The 25,507-nt window shown below is 45.4% G+C and overlaps 1 protein-coding gene across 1 annotated transcript; it reads left to right on the forward strand.

Annotated features, from left to right (window-relative positions):
* The first annotated feature begins 330 nt into the window (after positions 1–330).
* On the forward strand, positions 331–25,260 carry dag1 (dystroglycan 1). Its single transcript, XM_063911748.1, has 3 exons — positions 331–858; positions 20,825–21,283; positions 21,551–25,260. Exons 1-3 carry the CDS (start codon positions 547–549, stop codon positions 23,378–23,380), a joined length of 2,601 nt encoding a protein of 866 aa, XP_063767818.1. The 5' UTR covers positions 331–546; the 3' UTR covers positions 23,381–25,260.
* The last annotated feature ends 247 nt before the right edge of the window (positions 25,261–25,507 follow it).

Below are 25,507 nucleotides of genomic sequence, written 5' to 3' on the forward strand. Positions count from 1 at the left end.
AGCTTCCCAGAAAACCTTTGACTGTTCTATCTTTGTTGCATAATCTGAGTCCCCCCCCACACTTTCATTGTGAAGGAGCCTCCGCTTCTCTTGAAGTAGTAATCAGATTACTCCACCCCTAACCCTAACCCTGCGGTCCTCAGACATACTTTCTGTTTTCTTGTTGTCTACACTGTGTTGTTTACATGCTGCTGGGTCCAAACATGTCCCAGGTCTGGATCTGTATGTGATCAGCGCTAAACGTCAAAGTGCTGTTTTATGTTCTGGGAAGCCCCCCACCCCCCCAACTCTTACCTCCCCTAATGTCTCTCTCTCTCCCCCACAGATCTGCTCGTCACAATGGGAGCCAGAACACTCTAAGGGGGAGACAAAGGGAGGAATAGGAAGAATAAAACAGAGGAAAGCAGAAGACAAAAGAGGGAAGATCTCCCCCCAACAAACCACGAGGCAGATCTGAGAGAAGGGTTGGGTGCTGCATGCCCCCCCATAACTCCCCCCTCCCACTCAGACATTAGGTTTTTTTTCTGCATCACTGACTGGAGTATAATGCATTCCTCGTGGAGTTCTGGAGGCGTGGGGGTGAGACCCAGGGTGAGACCTGGGGTCTCTCTCCCCAGGACTGGAGCCCTGCTGCTGGTGCTGATGCTGGTGGGAGAGCTCTCTGCGGGGGAGGTGGCCGTGCTGGTGGAGGGGGGGGTGCAGCTGGAGGCGTCCATGACTTCCTCCCTGCTGCACGACTTCCAGCAGGAGACCCAGCACACCACCGCCTTCCCAGACTCCTCAGCAGCGGTGGGGCGGGTCTTCAGCATGACGCTGCCGAACCACATAGAGGACGTCTACCTGGGGGATGTCGTCAAGGTGAGTCAGCATCCTCTTGTCACTGTTACTATGGCTGCCAGACTCTCTCTTCAATGGTACTCTGACATAAGGTAAAGATAGTGTGTGTGTGTGTGTGTGTGTGTGTGTGTGTGTGTGTGTGTGTGTGTGTGTGTGTGTGTGTGTGTGTGTGTGTGTGTGTGTGTGTGTGTGTGTGTGGTGTGTGTGTGTGTAGCTGTGTGGTGTAGCTGTGTTGTGTAGCTGTGTTGTGTAGCTGTGTTCTGTAGCTGTGTTGTGCAGCTGTGTTGTGCAGCTGTGTTGTGCAGCTGTGTTATGTAGTTGTGTAGCTGTGCAGCTGTGTTATGCAGCTGTGTTATGTAGTTGTGTAGCTGTGCAGCTGTGTTATGCAGCTGTGTTGTGCGGCTGTGTTATGTAGTTGTGTAGCTGTGCAGCTGTGTTGTGCAGCTGTGTTATGTAGTTGTGTAGCTGTGTTATGTAGTTGTGAAGCTGTGCAGCTGTGTTATGTAGTTGTGTAGCTGTGCAGCTGTGTTATGCAGCTGTGTTGTGCAGCTGTGTTGTGTAGTTGCGTAGCTGTGCAGCTGTGTTGTGTAGTTGTGAAGCTGTGCAGCTGTGTTGTGTAGTTGTGAAGCTGTGCAGCTGTGTTGTGTAGTTGCGTAGCTGTGCAGCTGTGTTGTGTAGTTGCGTAGCTGTGCAGCTGTGTTGTGTAGTTGCGTAGCTGTGCAGCTGTGTTATGTAGTTGCGTAGCTGTGCAGCTGTGTTGTGTAGTTGTGAAGCTGTGCAGCTGTGTTGTGTAGTTGTGAAGCTGTGTTGTGTAGTTGTGTAGTTGTGAAGCTGTGCAGCTGTGTTGTGTAGTTGCGTAGCTGTGCAGCTGTGTTGTGTAGTTGCGTAGCTGTGCAGCTGTGTTATGTAGTTGCGTAGCTGTGCAGCTGTGTTGTGTAGTTGTGAAGCTGTGCAGCTGTGTTGTGTAGTTGTGAAGCTGTGTTGTGTAGTTGTGTAGTTGTGAAGCTGTGCAGCTGTGTTATGTAGTTGTGAAGCTGTGCAGCTGTGTTATGTAGTTGTGTAGCTGTGCAGCTGTGTTATGCAGCTGTGTTGTGCAGCTGTGTTGTGTAGTTGCGTAGCTGTGCAGCTGTGTTGTGTAGTTGTGAAGCTGTGCAGCTGTGTTGTGTAGTTGTGAAGCTGTGCAGCTGTGTTGTGTAGTTGCGTAGCTGTGCAGCTGTGTTGTGTAGTTGCGTAGCTGTGCAGCTGTGTTGTGTAGTTGCGTAGCTGTGCAGCTGTGTTATGTAGTTGCGTAGCTGTGCAGCTGTGTTGTGTAGATGTGAAGCTGTGTTGTGTAGTTGTGTAGTTGTGAAGCTGTGCAGCTGTGTTGTGTAGTTGCGTAGCTGTGCAGCTGTGTTGTGTAGTTGCGTAGCTGTGCAGCTGTGTTGTGTAGTTGTGAAGCTGTGTTGTGTAGTTGTGTAGTTGCGTAGCTGTGCAGCTGTGTTGTGTAGTTGCGTAGCTGTGCAGCTGTGTTGTGTAGTTGTGAAGCTGTGTTGTGTAGTTGTGTAGTTGTGAAGCTGTGCAGCTGTGTTGTGTAGTTGCGTAGCTGTGCAGCTGTGTTGTGTAGTTGCGTAGCTGTGCAGCTGTGTTATGTAGTTGCGTAGCTGTGCAGCTGTGTTGTGTAGTTGTGAAGCTGTGCAGCTGTGTTGTGTAGTTGCGTAGCTGTGCAGCTGTGTTGCGTAGCTGTGCAGCTGTGTTATGTAGTTGCGTAGCTGTGCAGCGGTGTTATGTAGTTGGGTAGCTGTGCAGCTGTGTTGTGTAGTTGTGAAGCTGTGCAGCTGTGTTGTGTAGTTGCGTAGCTGTGCAGCTGTGTTATGTAGTTGGGTAGCTGTGCAGCTGTGTTGTGTAGTTGTGAAGCTGTGCAGCTGTGTTGTGTAGTTGTGAAGCTGTGCAGCGGTGTTATGTAGTTGGGTAGCTGTGCAGCTGTGTTGTGTAGTTGTGAAGCTGTGCAGCTGTGTTGTGTAGTTGGGTAGCTGTGCAGCTGTGTTGTGTAGTTGCGTAGCTGTGCAGCTGTGTTGTGTAGTTGTGAAGCTGTGCAGCTGTGTTGTGTAGTTGTGAAGCTGTGCAGCTGTGCAGCTGTGTTGTGTAATTGTCTGGTGCAGCTGTGTTGTGTAGTTGTGAAGCTGTGCAGCTGTGTTGTGTAGTTGTGAAGCTGTGCAGCTGTGTTGTGTAGTTGTGAAGCTGTGCAGCTGTGTTGTGTAGTTGTCTGGTGCAGCTGTGTTGTGTAGAGGCAGTGGCAGCCATAGGGGAAGCAGACGTGCATTGAAGATGTGTGATATTGATGGAGTGATTTAACTCGGTGCTTGTATCAGGATGGAGGTGTGTATGTTAACACCATCAGGTCTGAACGTCACTCTTTAATAAACCAGTGATCTGCTATTCTCTTTGATCCAGTCAGGATTTCTACTCTCTCTGAGGAGAAGCTCCAACTTGTTTGACAGTTTTTAAACTGATCCGTTTCAAAGTATGCTCCTAAACCCTCTGAGAGTCGGAGAGGAAGGCGTGACGAAGAGGAGGATGTCTCTCTGCCAGTGTTACCTGAAGTGACTCTAAAGGCTCTCTGTCTGCGGCCTCGTTAGCACAATTAGCAACTGATCAGCTGATTGGCTGCAGCCATCTCCGTCGGCTTCCTTTCTTTTCATTCCAGACTTCTTCTCTTTATGGTTCTGTAGACTCTGCTCTGTAAGGTTCTGTAGTCTCTGACTTTATGGTTCTTCTCTTTATGGTTCTTCTCTTTATGGTTCTGTAGACTTTGCTCTGTAAGGTTCTGTAGTCTCTGACTTTATGGTCCTTCTCTTGATGGTTCTTCTCTTTATGGTTCTGTAGGCTCTGACTTTATGGTTCTTCTTTTTATGGTTCTGTAGACTCTGCTCTGTAAGGTTCTGTAGTCTCTGACTTTATGGTTCTTCTCTTTATGGTTCTGTAGACTCTGCTCTGTAAGGTTCTGTAGTCTCTGACTTTATGGTTCTTCTCTTTATGGTTCTTCTCTTTATGGTTCTGTAGACTTTGCTCTGTAAGGTTCTGTAGTCTCTGACTTTATGGTTCTTCTCTTTATGGTTCTGTAGACTTTGCTCTGTAAGGTTCTGTAGACTCTGACTTTATGGTTCTTCTCTTTATGGTTCTGTAGACTCAGCTCTCTAAGGTTCTGTAGACTCTGACTTTATGGTTCTTCTCTTTATGGTTCTTCTCTTTATGGTTCTGTAGACTTTGCTCTGTAAGGTTCTGTAGTCTCTGACTTTATGGTCCTTCTCTTGATGGTTCTTCTCTTTATGGTTCTGTAGGCTCTGACTTTATGGTTCTTCTTTTTATGGTTCTGTAGACTCTGCTCTGTAAGGTTCTGTAGTCTCTGACTTTATGGTTCTTCTCTTTATGGTTCTGTAGACTCTGCTCTGTAAGGTTCTGTAGTCTCTGACTTTATGGTTCTTCTCTTTATGGTTCTTCTCTTTATGGTTCTGTAGACTTTGCTCTGTAAGGTTCTGTAGTCTCTGACTTTATGGTTCTTCTCTTTATGGTTCTGTAGACTTTGCTCTGTAAGGTTCTGTAGACTCTGACTTTATGGTTCTTCTCTTTATGGTTCTGTAGACTCAGCTCTCTAAGGTTCTGTAGACTCTGACTTTGTGGTTCTTCTCTTTATGGTTTTTCTCTTTATGGTTCTGTAGACTTCGCTCTGTAAGGTTCTGTAGACTCTGACTTTATGGTTCTTCTCTTTATGGTTTTTCTCTTTATGGTTCTGTAGACTTTTCTCTATAAGGTTCTGTAGACTCTGACTTTATGGTTCTTCTCTTTATGGTTCTGTAGACTCAGCTCTGTAAGGTTCTGTAGACTCTGACTTTATGGTTCTTCTCTTTATGGTTTTTCTCTTTATGGTTCTGTAGACTTTGCTCTGTAAGGTTCTGTAGACTCTGACTTTATGGTTCTTCTCTTTATGGTTTTTCTCTTTATGGTTCTGTAGACTTTGCTCTGTAAGGTTCTGTAGACTCTGACTTTATGGTTCTTCTCTTTATGGTTCTTCTCTTTATGGTTCTGTATACTCTGCTCTGTAAGGTTCTGTAGACTCTGACTTTATGGTTCTTCTCTTTATGGTTCTGTAGACTTTGCTCTGTAAGGTTCTGTAGACTCTGACTTTATGGTTCTTCTCTTTATGGTTTTTCTCTTTATGGTTCTGTAGACTTTTCTCTATAAGGTTCTGTAGACTCTGACTTTATGGTTCTTCTCTTTATGGTTCTTCTCTTATGGTTCTGTATACTCTGCTCTGTAAGGTTCTGTAGACTCTGACTTTATGGTTCTTCTCTTTATGGTTCTGTAGACTTTGCTCTGTAAGGTTCTGTAGACTCTGACTTTATGGTTCTTCTCTTTATGGTTCTGTATATTCTGCTCTGTAAGGTTCTGTAGTCTCTGACTTTATGGTTCTTCTCTTTATGGTTCTGTAGACTTTGCTCTGTAAGGTTCTGTAGTCTCTGACTTTATGGTTCTTCTCTTTATGGTTCTTCTCTTTATGGTTCTGTATATTCTGCTCTGTAAGGTTCTGTAGTCTCTGACTTTATGGTTCTTCTCTTTATGGTTCTGTAGACTTTGCTCTGTAAGGTTCTGTAGACTCTGACTTTATGGTTCTTCTCTTTATGGTTCTGTAGACTTTGCTCTGTAAGGTTCTGTAGACTCTGACTTTATGGTTATTCTCTTTATGGTTCTGTAGACTTTGCTCTGTAAGGTTCTGTAGTCTCTGACTTTATGGTTCTTCTCTTTATGGTTCTTCTCTTTATGGTTCTGTAGACTCTGCTCTGTAAGGTTCTATAGACTCTGACTTTATGGTTATTCTCTTTATGGTTCTGTAGACTTTGCTCTGTAAGGTTTTGTAGTCTCTGACTTTATGGTTCTTCTCTTTATGGTTCTTCTCTTTATGGTTCTGTAGACTCTGCTCTGTAAGGTTCTGTAGTCTCTGACTTTATGGTTATTCTCTTTATGGTTCTGTAGACTCTGCTCTGTAAGGTTCTGTAGTCTCTGACTTTATGGTTCTTCTCTTTATGGTTCTTCTCTTTATGGTTCTGTAGACTCTGCTCTGTAAGGTTCTGTAGTCTCTGACTTTATGGTTCTTCTCTTTATGGTTCTGTAGACTGTGCTCTGTAAGGTTCTGTAGACTCTGACTTTATGGTTCTTCTCTTTATGGTTCTGTAGACTTTGCTCTGTAAGGTTCTGTAGACTCTGACTTTATGGTTCTTCTCTTTATGGTTCTGTACACTTTGCTCTGTAAGGTTCTGTAGACTCTGACTTTATGGTTCTTCTCTTTATGGTTCTTCTCTTTATGGTTCTGTAGACTTTGCTCTGTAAGGTTCTGTAGTCTCTGACTTTATGGTTCTTCTCTTTATGGTTCTGTAGACTTTGCTCTGTAAGGTTCTGTAGACTCTGACTTTATGGTTCTTCTCTTTATGGTTCTGTAGACTCAGCTCTCTAAGGTTCTGTAGACTCTGACTTTGTGGTTCTTCTCTTTATGGTTTTTCTCTTTATGGTTCTGTAGACTTCGCTCTGTAAGGTTCTGTAGACTCTGACTTTATGGTTCTTCTCTTTATGGTTTTTCTCTTTATGGTTCTGTAGACTTTTCTCTATAAGGTTCTGTAGACTCTGACTTTATGGTTCTTCTCTTTATGGTTCTGTAGACTCAGCTCTGTAAGGTTCTGTAGACTCTGACTTTATGGTTCTTCTCTTTATGGTTTTTCTCTTTATGGTTCTGTAGACTTTGCTCTGTAAGGTTCTGTAGACTCTGACTTTATGGTTCTTCTCTTTATGGTTTTTCTCTTTATGGTTCTGTAGACTTTGCTCTGTAAGGTTCTGTAGACTCTGACTTTATGGTTCTTCTCTTTATGGTTCTTCTCTTTATGGTTCTGTATACTCTGCTCTGTAAGGTTCTGTAGACTCTGACTTTATGGTTCTTCTCTTTATGGTTCTGTAGACTTTGCTCTGTAAGGTTCTGTAGACTCTGACTTTATGGTTCTTCTCTTTATGGTTTTTCTCTTTATGGTTCTGTAGACTTTTCTCTATAAGGTTCTGTAGACTCTGACTTTATGGTTCTTCTCTTTATGGTTCTTCTCTTTATGGTTCTGTATACTCTGCTCTGTAAGGTTCTGTAGACTCTGACTTTATGGTTCTTCTCTTTATGGTTCTGTAGACTTTGCTCTGTAAGGTTCTGTAGACTCTGACTTTATGGTTCTTCTCTTTATGGTTCTGTATATTCTGCTCTGTAAGGTTCTGTAGTCTCTGACTTTATGGTTCTTCTCTTTATGGTTCTGTAGACTTTGCTCTGTAAGGTTCTGTAGTCTCTGACTTTATGGTTCTTCTCTTTATGGTTCTTCTCTTTATGGTTCTGTATATTCTGCTCTGTAAGGTTCTGTAGTCTCTGACTTTATGGTTCTTCTCTTTATGGTTCTGTAGACTTTGCTCTGTAAGGTTCTGTAGACTCTGACTTTATGGTTCTTCTCTTTATGGTTCTGTAGACTTTGCTCTGTAAGGTTCTGTAGACTCTGACTTTATGGTTATTCTCTTTATGGTTCTGTAGACTTTGCTCTGTAAGGTTCTGTAGTCTCTGACTTTATGGTTCTTCTCTTTATGGTTCTTCTCTTTATGGTTCTGTAGACTCTGCTCTGTAAGGTTCTGTAGACTCTGACTTTATGGTTATTCTCTTTATGGTTCTGTAGACTTTGCTCTGTAAGGTTTTGTAGTCTCTGACTTTATGGTTCTTCTCTTTATGGTTCTTCTCTTTATGGTTCTGTAGACTCTGCTCTGTAAGGTTCTGTAGTCTCTGACTTTATGGTTATTCTCTTTATGGTTCTGTAGACTCTGCTCTGTAAGGTTCTGTAGTCTCTGACTTTATGGTTCTTCTCTTTATGGTTCTTCTCTTTATGGTTCTGTAGACTCTGCTCTGTAAGGTTCTGTAGTCTCTGACTTTATGGTTCTTCTCTTTATGGTTCTGTAGACTTTGCTCTGTAAGGTTCTGTAGACTCTGACTTTATGGTTCTTCTCTTTATGGTTCTGTAGACTTTGCTCTGTAAGGTTCTGTAGACTCTGACTTTATGGTTCTTCTCTTTATGGTTCTTCTCTTTATGGTTCTGTAGACTTTGCTCTGTAAGGTTCTGTAGTCTCTGACTTTATGGTTATTCTCTTTATGGTTCTGTAGACTCTGCTCTGTAAGGTTCTGTAGTCTCTGACTTTATGGTTCTTCTCTTTATGGTTCTTCTCTTTATGGTTCTGTAGACTCTGCTCTGTAAGGTTCTGTAGTCTCTGACTTTATGGTTCTTCTCTTTATGGTTCTGTAGACTGTGCTCTGTAAGGTTCTGTAGACTCTGACTTTATGGTTCTTCTCTTTATGGTTCTGTAGACTTTGCTCTGTAAGGTTCTGTAGACTCTGACTTTATGGTTCTTCTCTTTATGGTTCTGTAGACTTTGCTCTGTAAGGTTCTGTAGACTCTGACTTTATGGTTCTTCTCTTCATGGTTTTTCTCTTTATGGTTCTGTAGACTTTGCTCTGTAAGGTTCTGTAGTCTCTGACTTTATGGTTCTTCTCTTTATGGTTCTGTAGACTTTGCTCTGTAAGGTTCTGTAGACTCTTACTTTATGGTTCTTCTCTTTATGGTTCTTCTCTTTATGGTTCTGTAGACTTTGCTCTGTAAGGTTCTGTAGACTCTTACTTTATGGTTCTTCTCTTTATGGTTCTGTAGACTTTGCTCTGTAAGGTTCTGTAGTCTCTGACTTTATGGTTCTTCTCTTTATGGTTCTGTAGACTTTGCTCTGTAAGGTTCTGTAGTCTCTGACTTTATGGTTCTTCTCTTTATGGTTCTGTAGACTTTGCTCTGTAAGGTTCTGTAGTCTCTGACTTTATGGTTCTTCTCTTTATGGTTCTGTAGACTTTGCTCTGTAAGGTTCTGTAGGATCTGACTTTATGGTTCTTCTCTTTATGGTTCTTCTCTTTATGGTTCTGTAGACTTTGCTCTGTAAGGTTCTGTAGTCTCTGACTTTATGGTTATTCTCTTTATGGTTCTGTAGACTTTGCTCTGTAAGGTTCTGTAGTCTCTGACTTTATGGTTCTTCTCTTTATGGTTCTTCTCTTTATGTTCTGTAGACTCTGCTCTGTAAGGTTCTGTAGTCTCTGACTTTATGGTTCTTCTCTTTATGGTTCTGTAGACTGTGCTCTGTAAGGTTCTGTAGACTCTGACTTTATGGTTCTTCTCTTTATGGTTCTGTAGACTTTGCTCTGTAAGGTTCTGTAGACTCTGACTTTATGGTTCTTCTCTTTATGGTTCTGTAGACTTTGCTCTGTAAGGTTCTGTAGTCTCTGACTTTATGGTTCTTCTCTTTATGGTTTTCTCTTTATGGTTCTGTAGACTTTGCTCTGTAAGGTTCTGTAGACTCTGACTTTATGGTTCTTCTCTTCATGGTTTTTCTCTTTATGGTTCTGTAGACTTTGCTCTGTAAGGTTCTGTAGACTCTGACTTTATGGTTCTTCTCTTCATGGTTTTTCTCTTTATGGTTCTGTAGACTTTGCTCTGTAAGGTTCTGTAGTCTCTGACTTTATGGTTCTTCTCTTATGGTTCTTCTCTTTATGGTTTTTCTCTTTATGGTTCTGTAGACTTTGCTCTGTAAGGTTCTGTAGACTCTGACTTTATGGTTCTTCTCTTCATGGTTTTTCTCTTTATGGTTCTGTAGACTTTGCTCTGTAAGGTTCTGTAGACTCTTACTTTATGGTTCTTCTCTTCATGGTTTTTCTCTTTATGGTTCTGTAGACTTTTGCTCTGTAAGGTTCTGTAGACTCTTACTTTATGGTTCTTCTCTTTATGGTTCTTCTCTTTATGGTTCTGTAGACTCTGCTCTGTAAGGTTCTGTAGACTCTGACTTTATGGTGAACATGTTTCTGTTGCTCGTCTGCCTCTGAAGCTCACGCTCATGTTTCCCTGTAGCTACATTGCTGTTAGCTGGCAGGGTAGCAGTGAAAACTGGAGATAAGGTTGCACACACACACACACACGCACTCACACCCCCCACACACACACGCACGCACACACGCGCCCACACCCACGCACGCACGCACTCTCACTCTCACACACACACACACACACACACACACACACACACACACACACACACACACACACACACACACACACACACACACACACAGAACAGAACATATGAGTCACCAGGCTGTGGGCATGCGGCCTTGCTTCCCTGTTGCTATGTAATTAAACGTACAGCGGGCGAGCCTTTCTGAATCATACGTCCAAAATGACACGCTCCTCTGAATTCATTCATCCTGGTTTAGAGTTTCTCAGCTCCGGCTGTTTGCTTCTCCGGGAAACATTTCCTGTGTCCTGTTGGTCACGTTGATGCCTTCATGTGCGGCTTGGATTTCAGGGAGTCTTTTCCTTCTGACCTTTAGCACACATCATCACTGCCTACAGCCCCTGTCCGTCTGCCCCCTGAACACATCGTCTCGTGACTTACAAAAACAGAGTATGAGTTTACGTTGTTGTCATTATGTAGAAAAGCATCCTGAGGTTATTATGGTCTGTCCTGTTGTTGCTCTGGGACTGCATTCTTGGTTTTCACCCAAAGGGGCGCGGACTGCTTCCATTGGTTTTACAGGCTTAGAAAGCATAGCTATATTAGGGGTGTGTGTGTGTGTGTGTGTGTGTGTGTGTGTGTGTGTGTGTGTGTGTGTGTGTGTGTGTGTGTGTGTGTGTGTGTGTGTGTGTGTGTGTGTGTGTGTGTGTGTGTGTGTGTGTGTGTGTGTGTGTGTGTGTGTGTGTGTGTGTGTGTGTGTGTGTGTGTGTGTGTGTCTGTGAGTGTGTGAGAGAGTGTGTGAGAGAGTGTGTGTGTGTGTGTGAAGGTTACAGGGTATATTTAGATTCAGGACACTGGGTAGGATATCCTTAATAGGCCAGACTATAGTCAGTGTGTTGATCGTCTAATTCAGAGGTGGTAACTCTGTCAGAGTTGAGCAGGTTTTCTACCCGGTTTTGACGTATCTCTAATACTTTTCCAATGAAAGCCTGTGTGTGTAGGAAGTCTGGGCGGATTGTTTAAAAACCTTTTACAGCAAGCAGAGTTTTGACATTTTGTAGAAAGTGCCTTAAATCGGCATTTTCTCTGGCAAGAAAAAGAAAGGACATCAGTTTGGATAGAAGCCCATGAGAAGATCTTCCTGCTTCTGTCTTGATGTATTACCTCAGATTGAATGGAATTCTATGAGCAAAGATCCCTACCTCAACACAGCATGATGTTCATTAAGTAAATGAGGATCCCATTCAGAGTGAAATACACGTTAAAGCGGCAAATGCTTTAAGTCTTTAAACCACAAACGAATGAGTGATGTCAAAGTCTATATGTCTACCTACCTAACCTCCTCTCTTCCTCTTCCTCTTCTTCTTCCTCCTTTTCATAACGCCTCGTTATGGCTGGGCGTTATGTTTAACATTTCATGTGTCGGTGCTACAGCTCGTTTGCCGGATAAAGATAGCTAATGTTTTATTCACGGAGCCTGAAAGAGAAAAGATAACTGCTGACCTGGGGAGGAACGAGGCAGCATCAGGAGGAGGATCTGCAGGGTGTTAAAGAGAGATATTATAGGGTATTATAACAGAGTATTATTATAGAGTATGTTAGAGTAGTATTATATAGTATGTTAGAGCAGTATTATATAGTATGTTAGAGTAGTATTATATAGTATGTTAGAGTAGTATTATAGAGTATGTTAGAGTAGTATTATAGAGTATGTTAGAGTAGTATTATAGAGTATGTTAGAGTAGTATTATAGAGTATGTTAGAGTAGTATTATAGAGTATGTTGGAGTAGTATTATAGAGTATGTTAGAGTATGATTATAGAGTATGTTAGAGTAGTATTATAGAGTATGTTGGAGTAGTATTATATAGTATGTTAGAGTAGTATTATAGAGTATGTTAGAGTAGTATTATAGAGTATGTTAGAGTAGTATTATAGAGTATGTTAGAGCAGTATTATATAGTATGTTAGAGTAGTATTATATAGTATGTTAGAGCAGTATTATATAGTATGTTAGAGTAGTATTATATAGTATGTTAGAGTAGTATTATAGAGTATGTTAGAGTAGTATTATAGAGTATGTTAGAGTAGTATTATAGAGTATGTTAGAGTAGTATTATAGAGTATGTTAGAGTAGTATTATATAGTATGTTAGAGTAGTATTATAGAATATGTTAGAGTAGTATTATAGAGTATGTTAGAGTAGTATTATATAGTATGTTAGAGTAGTATTATATAGTATGTTAGAGTAGTATTATATAGTATGTTAGAGTAGTATTATAGAGTATGTTAGAGTAGTATTATAGAGTATGTTAGAGTAGTATTATAGAGTATGTTAGAGTAGTATTATAGAGTATGTTAGAGTAGTATTATAGAGTATGTTAGAGTAGTATTATAGAGTATGTTAGAGTAGTATTATAGAGTATGTTAGAGTAGTATTATAGAGTATGTTAGAGTAGTATTATAGAGTATGTTAGAGTAGTATTATAGAGTATGTTAGAGTAGTATTATAGAGTATGTTAGAGTATGATTATAGAGTATTATAGAGTATGTTAGAGTAGTATTATATAGTATGTTAGAGTAGTATTATAGAGTATGTTAGAGTAGTATTATAGAGTATGTTAGAGTAGTATTATAGAGTATGTTAGAGTAGTATTATAGAGTATGTTAGAGTATTAGTATAGAGTATGTTAGAGTAGTATTATAGAGTATGTTAGAGTAGTATTATAGAGTATGTGTGTGATTCTGCACTGATCTGCTGTTGCTCTTGATTTCATAACATATTATGGGATGGAATCATCACTTGTTTTAAGATAAACAGCACACACACATGTACAGCAAATCCAATTGTGGGCAACTCAGCGCTACAAAGGTGTGTGTGTGTGTGTGTGTGTGTGTGTGTGTGTGTGTGTGTGTGTGTGTGTGTGTGTGTGTGTGTGTATGTGTATGTGTATGTGTATGTGTATGTGTATGTGTATGTGTATGTGTATGTGTATGTGTGTGTGTGTGTGTGTGTGTGTGTGTGTGTGTGTGTGGTCACTAACGTTGTAATGATTCCTTGCTGCTTCTCCCTCTTATAATCAGATATATATAGAGAGGATGTGTGTGAGAACAGTGAACTGTTTTGCCGTTGAATATTGAAGAGGAAACTCTGGAACTGGAGAGTAGCTCCTCTGGAAAATACATTTTTAAAAGCCTTCAACAATAATTTCATAACATTCAAAGGTTTTGGCAACAAAACCTTTCATCGCTCCAGGTTTAAGAACATTTCTTTCCTTTCATTTAGTTTGAACATTCAGTGTTTCTGTCCGAGGAGATGAAACGTATTCCAGTTCACCGTTCCACAAATGAAACGTTTCACTGTTTTACATTTCCTCGATACTGCATTTCTATCCAGGAAAGTCTCAAACTCCAGTTGAATCATTATTTCAGTTTGTAGTGTAACAGGAAGCGTGTTTTCTGTAGGTTATAAGTGGAGGAGTCATTAATACAGTGTAGTTCTTATAACAACGGCAGATATTTAGGTCAATCTCATCTCTGTGATTGTTATCATCAACATGGCCCTTCCTGCTCCTCCTCATCGCTGGACTGAAACTGTTTCTACCCAATAACAGTCTGACGTCCTCCCTTCTGTTCCTCCCTTGTCTCGCCTCATATTTTCCACTGGAAACTCTCCACTCTGCCAGCAGCTCACTCTCCTCACCCTCTCTCTATCTCCTCACCCTGTCTCTCCTCACCCTCTCTCTCTCTCTCGCTCTCTCTCTCTCTCTGTCTCTCCTCACCCTCTCTCTATCTCCTCACCCTGTCTCTCCTTACCCTCTCTCTCTCTCTCTTTTCTCTCTCCTCACCCCTCTCTCTCTCTCTCTGTCTCTCTCTCTCTCCTCACCCCTCTCTCTCTCTCATCACCCTCTCTCTCTAACCCCTGGGCTCTTCCTCTCCTTTCCCTCCATCGTTTTATTTTGTTTTCCTTCACATCACTGAGATTCATTTCACCCCTGGTCCTCACAACACCACTGTGATTGGTCAACTGCTTAGAGATTCCCTTAGCCTATAACATACAATGTGTTGGAGCGCTGGCCAATAGGCGCGCAAGTGTTACATCGAGATGCCACTATGTTCTTGAAGTAAACAAATGAGTCCAATGGAGACGTTTTAGGCCGGGATGAACACGGAGCATTATGATGGAGTAAACTGTCAGATTGTAAACACACACACACACACACACACACACACACACACACACACACACACACACACTAAACTTCTCTGAATGGTGTACATGCCACTTTGACTCTCGTAGAGTTCTGAGATGTCTCAGTGTTTCATGCCCTTTGCTCACACACACACACACACACACACACACACACACACACACACACACACACACACACACACACACACACACACACACACACACACACACAGCTGATGGTCACGCTCTGCTGTCAACATGTGTCACTGAGACAGATGATCAAACATACCCCAACGCTGATGAGATTATCATTTATTCATTTTAATTAACTGTCTTTTAAGTCGGATAAAAAGGGAGGAGGGGGCATGTTGAGACTCCTTCACACACATCAGAGATTCTCACTGTGAACCAATCAGAAGGCTCTTATCTGTGCTGCTTTAATACCATCAACAGTACCACGGTGCTTAAAGACATTGGCGAGCTCCTCACAAGCTGTTTCACTCTGAACTGGTCTCTGCAAGAGATTAGGAAGTTAGCTAATACCAGCGTTGGACTCGTAAACAGACGCTCTCTGAGGGTCTTGGACCAGGAATGAACTCTGCGGTTTAATTAATCCTGAAACAGCGCCCCCCACAGTCCTCTTCACTGTTCACTGTGTGCTGCAGCAGACCTGAAACAGCGCCCCCTACAGTCCTCTTCACTGTTCACTGTGTGCTGCAGCAGACCTGAAACAGCGCCCCCTACAGTCCTCTTCACTGTTCACTGTGTGCTGCAGCAGACCTGAAACAGCGCCCCCTACAGTCCTCTTCACTGTTCACTGTGTGCTGCAGCAGACCTGAAACAGCGCCCCCTACAGTCCTCTTCACTGTTCACTGTGTGCTGCAGCAGACCTGAAACAGCGCCCCCTACAGTCCTCTTCACTGTTCACTGTGTGCTGCAGCAGACCTGAAACAGCGCCCCCCACAGTCCTCTTCACTGTTCACTGTGTGCTGCAGCAGACCTGAAACAGCGCCCCCTACAGTCCTCTTCACTGTTCACTGTGTGCTGCAGCAGACCTGAAACAGCGCCCCCCACAGTCCTCTTCACTGTTCACTGTGTGCTGCAGCAGACCTGAAACAGCGCCCCCTACAGTCCTCTTCACTGTTCACTGTGTGCTGCAGCAGACCTGAAACAGCGCCCCCCACGGTCCTCTTCACTGTTCACTGTGTGCTGCAGCAGACCTGAAACAGTGCCCCCCACAGTCCTCTTCACTGTTCACTGTGTGCTGCAGCAGACCTGAAACAGCGCCCCCCACAGTCCTCTTCACTGTTCACTGTGTGCTGCAGCAGACCTGAAACAGCGCCCCCTACAGTCCTCTTCACTGTTCACTGTGTGCTGCAGCAGACCTGAAACAGCGCCCCCCACAGTCCTCTTCACTGTTCACTGTGTGCTGCAGCAGACCTGAAACAGTGCCCCCCACAGTCCTCTTCACTGTTCACTGTGTGCTGCAGCAGACCTGAAACAGCGCCCCCCACAGTCCTCTTCACTGTTCACTGTGTGCTGCAGCAGACCTGAAACAGCGCCCCCTACAGTCCTCTTCACTGTTCACTGTGTGCTGCAGCAGACCTGAAACAGCGCCCCCTACAGTCCTCTTCACTGTTCACTGTGTGCTGCAGCAGACCTGAAACAGTGCCCCCTACAGTCCTCTTCACTGTTCACTGTGTGCTGCAGCAGACCTGAAACAGCGCCCCCTACAGTCCTCTTCACTGTTCACTGTGTGCTGCAGCAGACCTGAAACAGCGCCCCCCACAGTCCTCTTCACTGTTCACTGTGTGCTGCAGCAGACCTGAAACAGCGCCCCCTACAGTCCTCTTCACTGTTCACTGTGTGCTGCAGCAGACCTGAAACAGCGCCCCCCACAGTCCTCTTCACTGTTCACTGTGTGCTGCAGCAGACCTGAAACAGCGCCCCCTACAGTCCTCTTCACTGTTCACTGTGTGCTGCAGCAGACCTGAAACAGCGCCCCCCACAGTCCTCTTCACTGTTCACTGTGTGCTGCAGCAGACCTGAAACAGCGCCCCCTACAGTCCTCTTCACTGTTCACTGTGTGCTGCAGCAGACCTGAAACAGCGCCCCCTACAGTCCTCTTCACTGTTCACTGTGTGCTGCAGCAGACCTGAAACAGTGCCCCCTACAGTCCTCTTCACTGTTCACTGTGTGCTGCAGCAGACCTGAAACAGTGCCCCCCACAGTCCTCTTCACTGTTCACTGTGTGCTGCAGCAGACCTGAAACAGTGCCCCCTACAGTCCTCTTCACTGTTCACTGTGTGCTGCAGCAGACCTGAAACAGCGCCCCCCACAGTCCTCTTCACTGTTCACTGTGTGCTGCAGCAGACCTGAAACAGCGCCCCCTACAGTCCTCTTCACTGTTCACTGTGTGCTGCAGCAGACCTGAAACAGCGCCCCCCCACGGTCCTCTTCACTGTTCACTGTGTGCTGCAGCAGACCTGAAACAGTGCCCCCCACAGTCCTCTTCACTGTTCACTGTGTGCTGCAGCAGACCTGAAACAGCGCCCCCCACAGTCCTCTTCACTGTTCACTGTGTGCTGCAGCAGACCTGAAACAGCGCCCCCCACAGTCCTCTTCACTGTTCACTGTGTGCTGCAGCAGACCTGAAACAGCGCCCCCTACAGTCCTCTTCACTGTTCACTGTGTGCTGCAGCAGACCTGAAACAGCGCCCCCCACAGTCCTCTTCACTGTTCACTGTGTGCTGCAGCAGACCTGAAACAGTGCCCCCCACAGTCCTCTTCACTGTTCACTGTGTGCTGCAGCAGACCTGAAACAGCGCCCCCCACAGTCCTCTTCACTGTTCACTGTGTGCTGCAGCAGACCTGAAACAGCGCCCCCTACAGTCCTCTTCACTGTTCACTGTGTGCTGCAGCAGACCTGAAACAGCGCCCCCCACAGTCCTCTTCACTGTTCACTGTGTGCTGCAGCAGACCTGAAACAGCGCCCCCCACAGTCCTCTTCACTGTTCACTGTGTGCTGCAGCAGACCTGAAACAGCGCCCCCTACAGTCCTTTTCACTGTTCACTGTGTGCTGCAGCAGACCTGAAACAGCGCCCCCTACAGTCCTCTTCACTGTTCACTGTGTGCTGCAGCAGACCTGAAACAGCGCCCCCCACAGTCCTCTTCACTGTTCACTGTGTGCTGCAGCAGACCTGAAACAGCGCCCCCTACAGTCCTCTTCACTGTTCACTGTGTGCTGCAGCAGACCCGAAACAGTGCCCCCTACAGTCCTCTTCACTGTTCACTGTGTGCTGCAGCAGACCTGAAACAGCGCCCCCTACAGTCCTCTTCACTGTTCACTGTGTGCTGCAGCAGACCTGAAACAGCGCCCCCTACAGTCCTCTTCACTGTTCACTGTGTGCTGCAGCAGACCTGAAACAGCGCCCCCTACAGTCCTCTTCACTGTTCACTGTGTGCTGCAGCAGACCTGAAACAGCGCCCCCTACAGTCCTCTTCACTGTTCACTGTGTGCTGCAGCAGACCTGAAACAGCGCCCCCCACAGTCCTCTTCACTGTTCACTGTGTGCTGCAGCAGACCTGAAACAGCGCCCCCTACAGTCCTCTTCACTGTTCACTGTGTGCTGCAGCAGACCTGAAACAGCGCCCCCTACAGTCCTCTTCACTGTTCACTGTGTGCTGCAGCAGACCTGAAACAAAGCTCCCTACAGTCCTCTTGACAACTCACTGTGTGCTGCAGCAGACCTGAAACAGCGCCCCCTACAGAATGCTTGGTCTGTTAAAATGACTCTGATTACCGGGTACGCTGCACACTTCTCACACTCAATGACTGTCATCTTGGCTACGTAACAGAAGTGACTTGGGGGAAGTAACAGCAGTATTCAAGTGAAAGTTATATATGTAGTTTCTTAAATAAATACATATATCAGCTTCCTGGTGTTGAAAATAAGCCCCCACATTTCATTGGGTTGATTGAGCGTTTCTGTGTAGCTAGCTGATGACTCTTGTCCCTAGGAACGAACATCACATGACTTCCCCCACATTGTCTCTGTGAATGCAAACCGGACCTGTTGAAAACATAAGGATCCATCATCTTCACATTGATCTAATTCAAACTTTCAGGTGCTGCACTGTGGCTCTTTTGCCCCTTTTCCACCAAACCGGATCCGGTTCAAGATCCGATCTTTTGCTTTTCTGGTGCTTCTCTGGTTCTAGCCTGTAACACCCCTCGTGTTTCCACCGCTCAGAGGTCGAGTGGAGCTCAACCCCCCCCCCCCATCGCTGACGCTGTTTCTTCACAGCGCTGTTCTGAAAGTGTCTCTCACTTTACACAGGTGATGTCAGCACAGCTCCTCTGACTACCTTCACTGCTCTGACATCCTGTTGTGGCAGAAGCCGTTTTCTACTCATTTTACCGGCGTAGTTTTCCTTATGGTTTTGCTTGTGATGGCAGCCTGTGTAGCCCATGTACTGATTCCATCCCATAGCTGCAATAATACACAGGAGAACGTCTGCCTGCTCTTCCCAATGCTCACTAACGGAACAGTGATTAAAGTACGGTGAATAAAAAGCACCACACTGACCCGGTTAGTGCTGCCGGACTTTATAAAGTGTGTGTGTATCAGTGTGTGGTCGCGCTGTAGTCCCTGTGCTCAGAGATACTGCTGTTACAACTTGTACTCGCTGTACTCCATGAACTGTTAATGCTCAGGTTAGTCTCCCCCCTCCGAAGTTAGCATGACGTATTGGTTCGTATTGGATCTTGGATCTTGCCGGGCAGCCGAGTGGGGCCAGAAAGATCCGGTTTTTCGGCGCTTAAAGCCGGCGCCGCTGCGGTGGAAACACGAAAAACCAGATCTTTATCGGCTCCAGCTCCGGCTCCAGCTCCGGCTCTGGCTCCAGGTTGGTGGAAATGCGGGATTTGAGCAAGGCATTAAACTGGAGCTCTCAAGGTTCTCCTCCGGCTCTGTGAAAGCCAGCTGTCTTCTCTTTGTTATGTCTTCACCCTCAGTCGCCCTTTCCAACACCTTTAAATCTCCCACAAACCCTCTGTAAATAACTCTGACAACATGCAGGGTTCCCCCAGCTGCAGTGCAGCGCTCCCCTTACCTGTGGTGTGTGTGTGTTGTACGGACGCTGAGGTGTGTGTTGGCGGTGTGTGTTGTCTCTGTTGAGCTCCTGATAACCTTCAGGACGCTAGAGCCCGGTGCCAGGAAGAGATATGAAACATTTTTCTGACATTTTGGATGATTTGATATATTTTTCATGTTCTGGAGTCAGGAAGCTACACACTCTGGGCTGGGTTGATGGAGGGAATAAAAACAGGCTTTGTGTTTTCACAGTCAGGGATAGAGAGCATCACTCGGTAGCTCTGTGGAGCCTGGAGTTGTTAATAGAAGAGATATCCAGTATTTCTACACTGTTTAGACTTGTCTCCACATAGAATCCACACTTCCCTCCATGTGTCCCAGTTGATTCACTCTGTTGTAATCCTGAGAAACTTCCTATCCTGAGCAGCTGAAAGATGACATTAGGAGTCACCTATCTCCTCTCCTCTCTCCTCCTCCTGGTGCTTTCAGGACTTTAGTGATTTACAGCGTAATTAAGACGGCTGTGGTGAGATTTAATGCCTGCACACTCACTTGTCCTTCACCATCTCTTTGTGATTTAATCTGTAGTGCCATGTCAGGAGGCAGTGGGTTGAGACACTGTCAACACTCTTTCTGTTTCTAGAGGTTGACGGCAGTTTAAAGATAGTCTATAGTTTACCATTACCTAGTTGTGAAGAAGTTTGGACAACAGCTTATTTTTTGATCGTTGCCCAGCATAACAGCATCTTCCATATCTGCATCTCAGAATGAGCTTTAATCCTCCAATTCAAAAGACTGTGAGATTTAATAATGACATAAGGAATAAAGATGAGAGCAGGGATACAAAGGAAGAGGAGAAAGACACTGAATATGAGGTAAGGAGGCAACAAGAAAAATAAACAGATGAATAAAGATTGTTATTATTCGGGCTTTGCAATCGATTCTCAACTTCCACAGATCAATAATAAAACCACTTGAATCTCCATGAGAAGTTACTGCAGATGGACCGCAGTCCTACACAGTCAAAGATGTGACATCAAATACACATTTTTATATCCAACATTGGGAAATGGTTTTGTTACATCAAAAGTTTTGTCCAGGAGAGAGTGTGTGTGTGTGTGTGTGTGTGTGTGTGTGTGTGTGTGTGTGTGTGTGTGTGTGTGTGTGTGTGTGTGTGTGTGTGTGTGTGTGTGTGTGTGTGTGTGTGTGTGTGTGTGTGTGTGTGTGTGTGTGTGTGTGTGTGTGTGTGTGTGTGTGTGTGTGTGTGTGTGTGTGTGTGTGGAGTAGCTCAGTGTAGACCGTAAATCCTGCTCATTTAATTTAAAGCATGCTTCAAACCCTTTAATTCTGCATCTGTGTTCCCCTTCACTTCCTGTCAAACATTTCAGAATAAAGCACAACTTGCATCAATAACAGGCAAGGTAAAACACATTTGAACAACAGCAGAGAAATACAAACTGACGGGGATTAAAGATGAATCCAGATGACATCATCATTCAATGTTAATACCAACAAAAGCACAGCCCCCGCTAACTTCTGTGCTCGTCCACAGAAATGTGTCTTTACTGCAGCTCTGTTTGATGGACCCTGTATCTAACGCTGTGTTGTTTCTCCTCAGATCGCAGAGATGGGGAAGGACTCCCTCCCCAACTGGCTGCACTGGGACTCCAGCAGCAGACTCCTGCAGGGTCTACCTCTGGAGGAGGAGAAAGGTGTCCATTATATCTCCGTCTCCATCTCAAACCACACCAAATCCTCCTTTTCCGCTGAGGTGTTTTCCATCGAGGTGCACCCTGAAGACCATCTGGATGCAGATTCGGCTCAGCTGGCCTCCAACCAGGCTTCCACTGAGGACGTGCAGCCGTTCATGTGTAGCAATGAGGAGCCAGTGACGGTGCTGACGGTGATCCTGGATGCTGATCTGACCAAGATGAGCTCTGTACAGAGGGTGGAGCTGCTGGACGACATGAGGAGCTTCTCCGGGGTCGGGCTGCAGCAGATGAAGATCCTGCCTGTGGTCAACAACCGGCTGTTCGACATGTCCGCCTTCATGGCTGGGCCCGGGAACGCCAAAAAGGTGAGCCAATGGTACTAGAGAATGGATGCTGATCATATTAGCCATCAAAATATATTGGGCATTTGTTTGATTGAAGAGCAATTAGGATTAAGATACAAGAAGTTACAGAAATCACAAATAAATCAAGCCACTCTTTTTTAATAATGGCAATGTCCTGGTAGACCTCAAAACAAGCCCCGGGGTTGGATATGTAAGGTCATTGCCGTTGTCTTGTTATAATGTTAGTGGAAAGATTATAGACTAACTAATGTCTCAATGCCTCTACAGGTGGTGGAGAATGGCGCCCTGCTTTCCTGGAAGCTAGGCTGCTCACTGGACCAGAGCTCAGTCCCAAATATCAACAGCGTCCAGGGTCCGGCGAAGGAGGGCACTATGTCGGCCAGGCTGGGCTATCCGGTGGTGGGGTGGCACATCGCCAACAAGAAGCCCCACGTCCCTAAACGGGTGAGGCGCCAGCTAAACAACACCCCAACCCCTGTTCTGGTGGTGCTTCCTCCGACCACGCTGGTGGAGCCTCCGGTGAGGATCATCCCAACCCTCTCTTCGCCCTCTATTGCTGCCCCAACCGAAAGCTCCACCCCCCCTGTAAGAGGCCCTGTCCCCCTACCAGGCAAGCCTACCATTAAAGTCCTTCAATCCATCGCCCATACACCAACACTGTTACCCCCTCAACCAACAAGGGTTATGGAGACTACCAGCTCCCTCTCTATACAGCCCACCATGACCAGGCCTACGTACGTGGAGGCGACTCCTACCCATCCCACACCTACGAGAAGAACCACCAAGAAACCCAAGAAAATCAAAACCTCACCCGTGCCCAGGGAGCCAAAGACCACCACAGCGAAGCCTTCGAGGCGCACCACACCCTCCCCCGGAGTCCTTATCCAAGAGCCAACCAACGAGAAGCCCGTCCTGCGCAACCCCATCGACCAGGTAAACGCTTTGGTGGGAACCTACTTCGAGGTCAAGATCCCGTCGGATACATTCTTTGACAAAGAGGACGGGACAACTGACAAGCTGCGTTTAACTCTGAGACAGAACCACAATGAGGTGGTTGGAGAGACCTCTTGGATCCAGTTCAACACCACCAGCCAACTCCTGTACGGTCTGCCAGATGCCCAGCATGTGGGAAAACACGAGTATTTCATGCAGGCAACGGACAAAGGTGGCCTGAATGCTATTGATGCGTTTGAGGTTCGCGTGAACCGCTGGCCCGTCAACGATAAATCCCCTGTGATCTTCACGGCCCGTTTCGAAGGTGAGCCCAGTTCAATAATAAACGACATCCACAAGAAGATCCTCCTGGTCAAGAAGCTGGCCAATGCATTGGGAGACCGCAACAGCAGCACAGTCAGTCTCCGAAACATCACCAAAGGGTCCATCGTGGTGGAGTGGACCAACACCAGCCTCCCGCTGAACCCCTGTCCAAAGGAGCAGATAGCCATCCTGAGCAGGGCGCTGGCCAGTGCTGACGGGAAACCTTCCGAAATGCTCAACAGATCAATGAATCCTGAGTTCAGACCTCTAGATGTCCAGGTGAAGGGACGGGCGAGTTGCAGGACTTTCACCTTCATCCCACCCGGAGAGATCAATATCCCAGAACCTCCAGCGGTCACTCCGGCTCTGGGAACAGGTCGGCAGAGCACCGATGACGTGTATCTGCATACCGTCATCCCCGCTGTGGTGGTGGCAGCCATCCTGTTGATCGCAGGCATCATTGCCATGATCTGCTACAGGAAGAAGAGGAAGGGCAAGCTGACCATCGAGGATCAGGCCACCTTCATCAAGAAAGGCGTGCCCATCATCTTCGCTGATGAACTCGATGACTCTAAACCTCCTCCCTCTTCCAGTATGCCCCTGATACTGCAGGAAGAGAAACCCCCTCTGCCCCCCCCGGAGTACCCCAACATGGCCACGCCAGAGACCACCCCACTGAACCAGGAGCTGCTGGGGGAGTACACCGCCCTGCGGGACGAGGACCCCAACGCACCTCCCTACCAGCCACCACCTCCCTTCACCACTCCCATGGATGGCAAGGGCTCCCGTCCCAAGAACATGACCCCCTACAGATCTCCACCCCCCTACGTACCCCCTTAAGAGTTGTTCCACCCTCCCCCTGCTGGGTGGAGGGAGAGGACACCTGAGGAACTGTGACGGTTTCTATTTTGGTGTTTGTCTGTCTGGACTTTTACAGGGAGAGATGACAAGAGGTGCTAAAGTACAAAACAGCTACAGGGGAGTTTGGTTTGGGAGGGGGGGTCATGAGGTGGGTGGGGTTTAACAGTAGAAGATGGGATTGGTTGAATCAGCTGGGAAGGACTACTGATGCAGTGGTAGACCAGCTACTACAGTGGCCTAAAGACAAACAAATTCTCGACCCGTCGTCTTCGGGACTGACTCTTCGGTCAGGAGCGGCGATTGGGAGCGGTGCTCTCCCATCCCAGCATTAATTTAGTTGTTTTTAAATACCGGATTTTATTCAGTTTCATTACCCTGAGGTTATTATCTTTTCTTCTGGACTGAAGTGTTTGCTAACAAGTCTTCTCTGTCTTGCTGTTTAATAATATGAGAAGACAGGAATCTGCCATCAGTCCTGCAGGCATCAACCCGGGTTTTTAATATCTGAATAACAAAATCACACGGATCTCACAACAGCCTGCAGACCACACGTGAGTGAGTGAGTGAGTGAGTGAGTGAGTGAGTGAGTGAGTGAGTGAGTGAGTGTGTGAGTGTGTGAGTGAGTGAGTGAGTGAGTGAGTGAGTGAGTGAGTGAGTGAGTGAGTGAGTGAGTGAGTGAGTGAGTGAGTGAGTGAGTGAGTGAGTGAGGATTCAGATTCAATACGGTTTGCCTTTTAACAGTAGGTGTCTGTTTCTATCCTTATTCACAAGGTCTACAGAGGAGAATAACAAGGTAGCCTAAAAACAATTTAGAGATTAGTAATGAATAATTTGTTTGTTTATTGGTTTCAAATTCACTGTATATCTGGAAGATAGATTGTGTTCTATTTTTGGTGGTGGAAGAAAAAGGACTGTCTCACTGAAATAACCCGCAGGATGTCTTTTTCCTGTTTCATATAAATATAGATTAACTGCTGTCCGTTAGAGGAGATATTACCTGCCTCTAAGATGTCTTTATCCCCTCAGCACTTCTAACAAGGAAACTAGGTGGGGTTAATAAACTATTAATAAACTACTGTTTTTTTATCAAGAAAGAGATTCATCTAATAACTTGTACAGGCTGAGTTTGGAAAATGTAAAACTGTATGCGGATTAACACAATGACACTTCGGTTTGGAGGCAGCCTGAGTTTCACAGTAGAAGTGAAATGCCATGCCTTTTCTACAAACACAGGAGCCAAAAAGGAAAAGGACCCCTTCAGTTTATTTTGGTCCAGGGATAATTATTTTTTTACTTAGCGAGGCAGTTCGTCTCCCGGTCAGAGGAGGTGTTTGTTCCACAACACTCTTCGACATGTCGGAGTCTCAGAGGTTCAGGAGGAAAGACCTGTCCAGAAATTGGCTCTCCTAAAAACGGTCGATATCCGTCACATTTTTTACAAAGTTTTTGATACAGCCTCAAACTGTTTGATTATTAAATACAATGAATGATTAGTCTTTGGTGATTTGTCAAATCTTAGCCTAGAAGTTAAACTATGATTCAGTTATGTACTTTTTTTTTTGACAAGGGTCACATATTTCAAGTGTTTTATTTTACTGTGTGTGTTTGCATATCGACATGTATCCCCCCCACTATACAAAGATGGAATGACCCATATTTTATGTAATCACAAAGTTTATTTTTATGTCCTTATGTTTGCTAATGATTTCATCAGAAAGTGACCCTTTGCAATAATAATGTAAGGCGCCGTCCGACACCCCCGACTCGTGTTTCATGATGTCGCTGGTTTATGCAGGATGCCAAGGCTTTTTGCTTATCGAGTGTGCATTGTCATAATAAAACAAACTGGTACGATAAAACAGATTCACCTTCTTCATTCCTCTTTCTGAGTTCACTACCTGGTTCAGTTGGGAGTTCTTGTCCCAACCTGTCAAATGCTCTGCTCCAACCCTTGTCCAATACTCCTCTTCTCTCAGGAAGCCTCCTATTATTTGATGTGCTAAGTGAAATCCTCAGCATCTGTACTTAACTCCAGTCACATGACAGTGAGTGTTTTTGCCCAGAAAGCGGGGGGGGGGGGGGGGGGGGTCATGTATTCAGCCGTTC

The sequence above is a fragment of the Eleginops maclovinus genome, chromosome 20 (assembly GCF_036324505.1).
Source record: "Eleginops maclovinus isolate JMC-PN-2008 ecotype Puerto Natales chromosome 20, JC_Emac_rtc_rv5, whole genome shotgun sequence".
NCBI lineage: Eukaryota > Metazoa > Chordata > Actinopteri > Perciformes > Eleginopidae > Eleginops > Eleginops maclovinus.

Coding starts and splice junctions, on each gene's coding strand:
- dag1 (XM_063911748.1), top strand. CDS start 547: ATGCATTCCTCGTGGAGTTCTGGAGGCGTGGGGGTGAGACCCAGGGTG. Junction 859..20,824: donor ACCTGGGGGATGTCGTCAAG/GTGAGTCAGCAT, acceptor GTTTCTCCTCAG/ATCGCAGAGATGGGGAAGGA. Junction 21,284..21,550: donor GGCCCGGGAACGCCAAAAAG/GTGAGCCAATGG, acceptor ATGCCTCTACAG/GTGGTGGAGAATGGCGCCCT.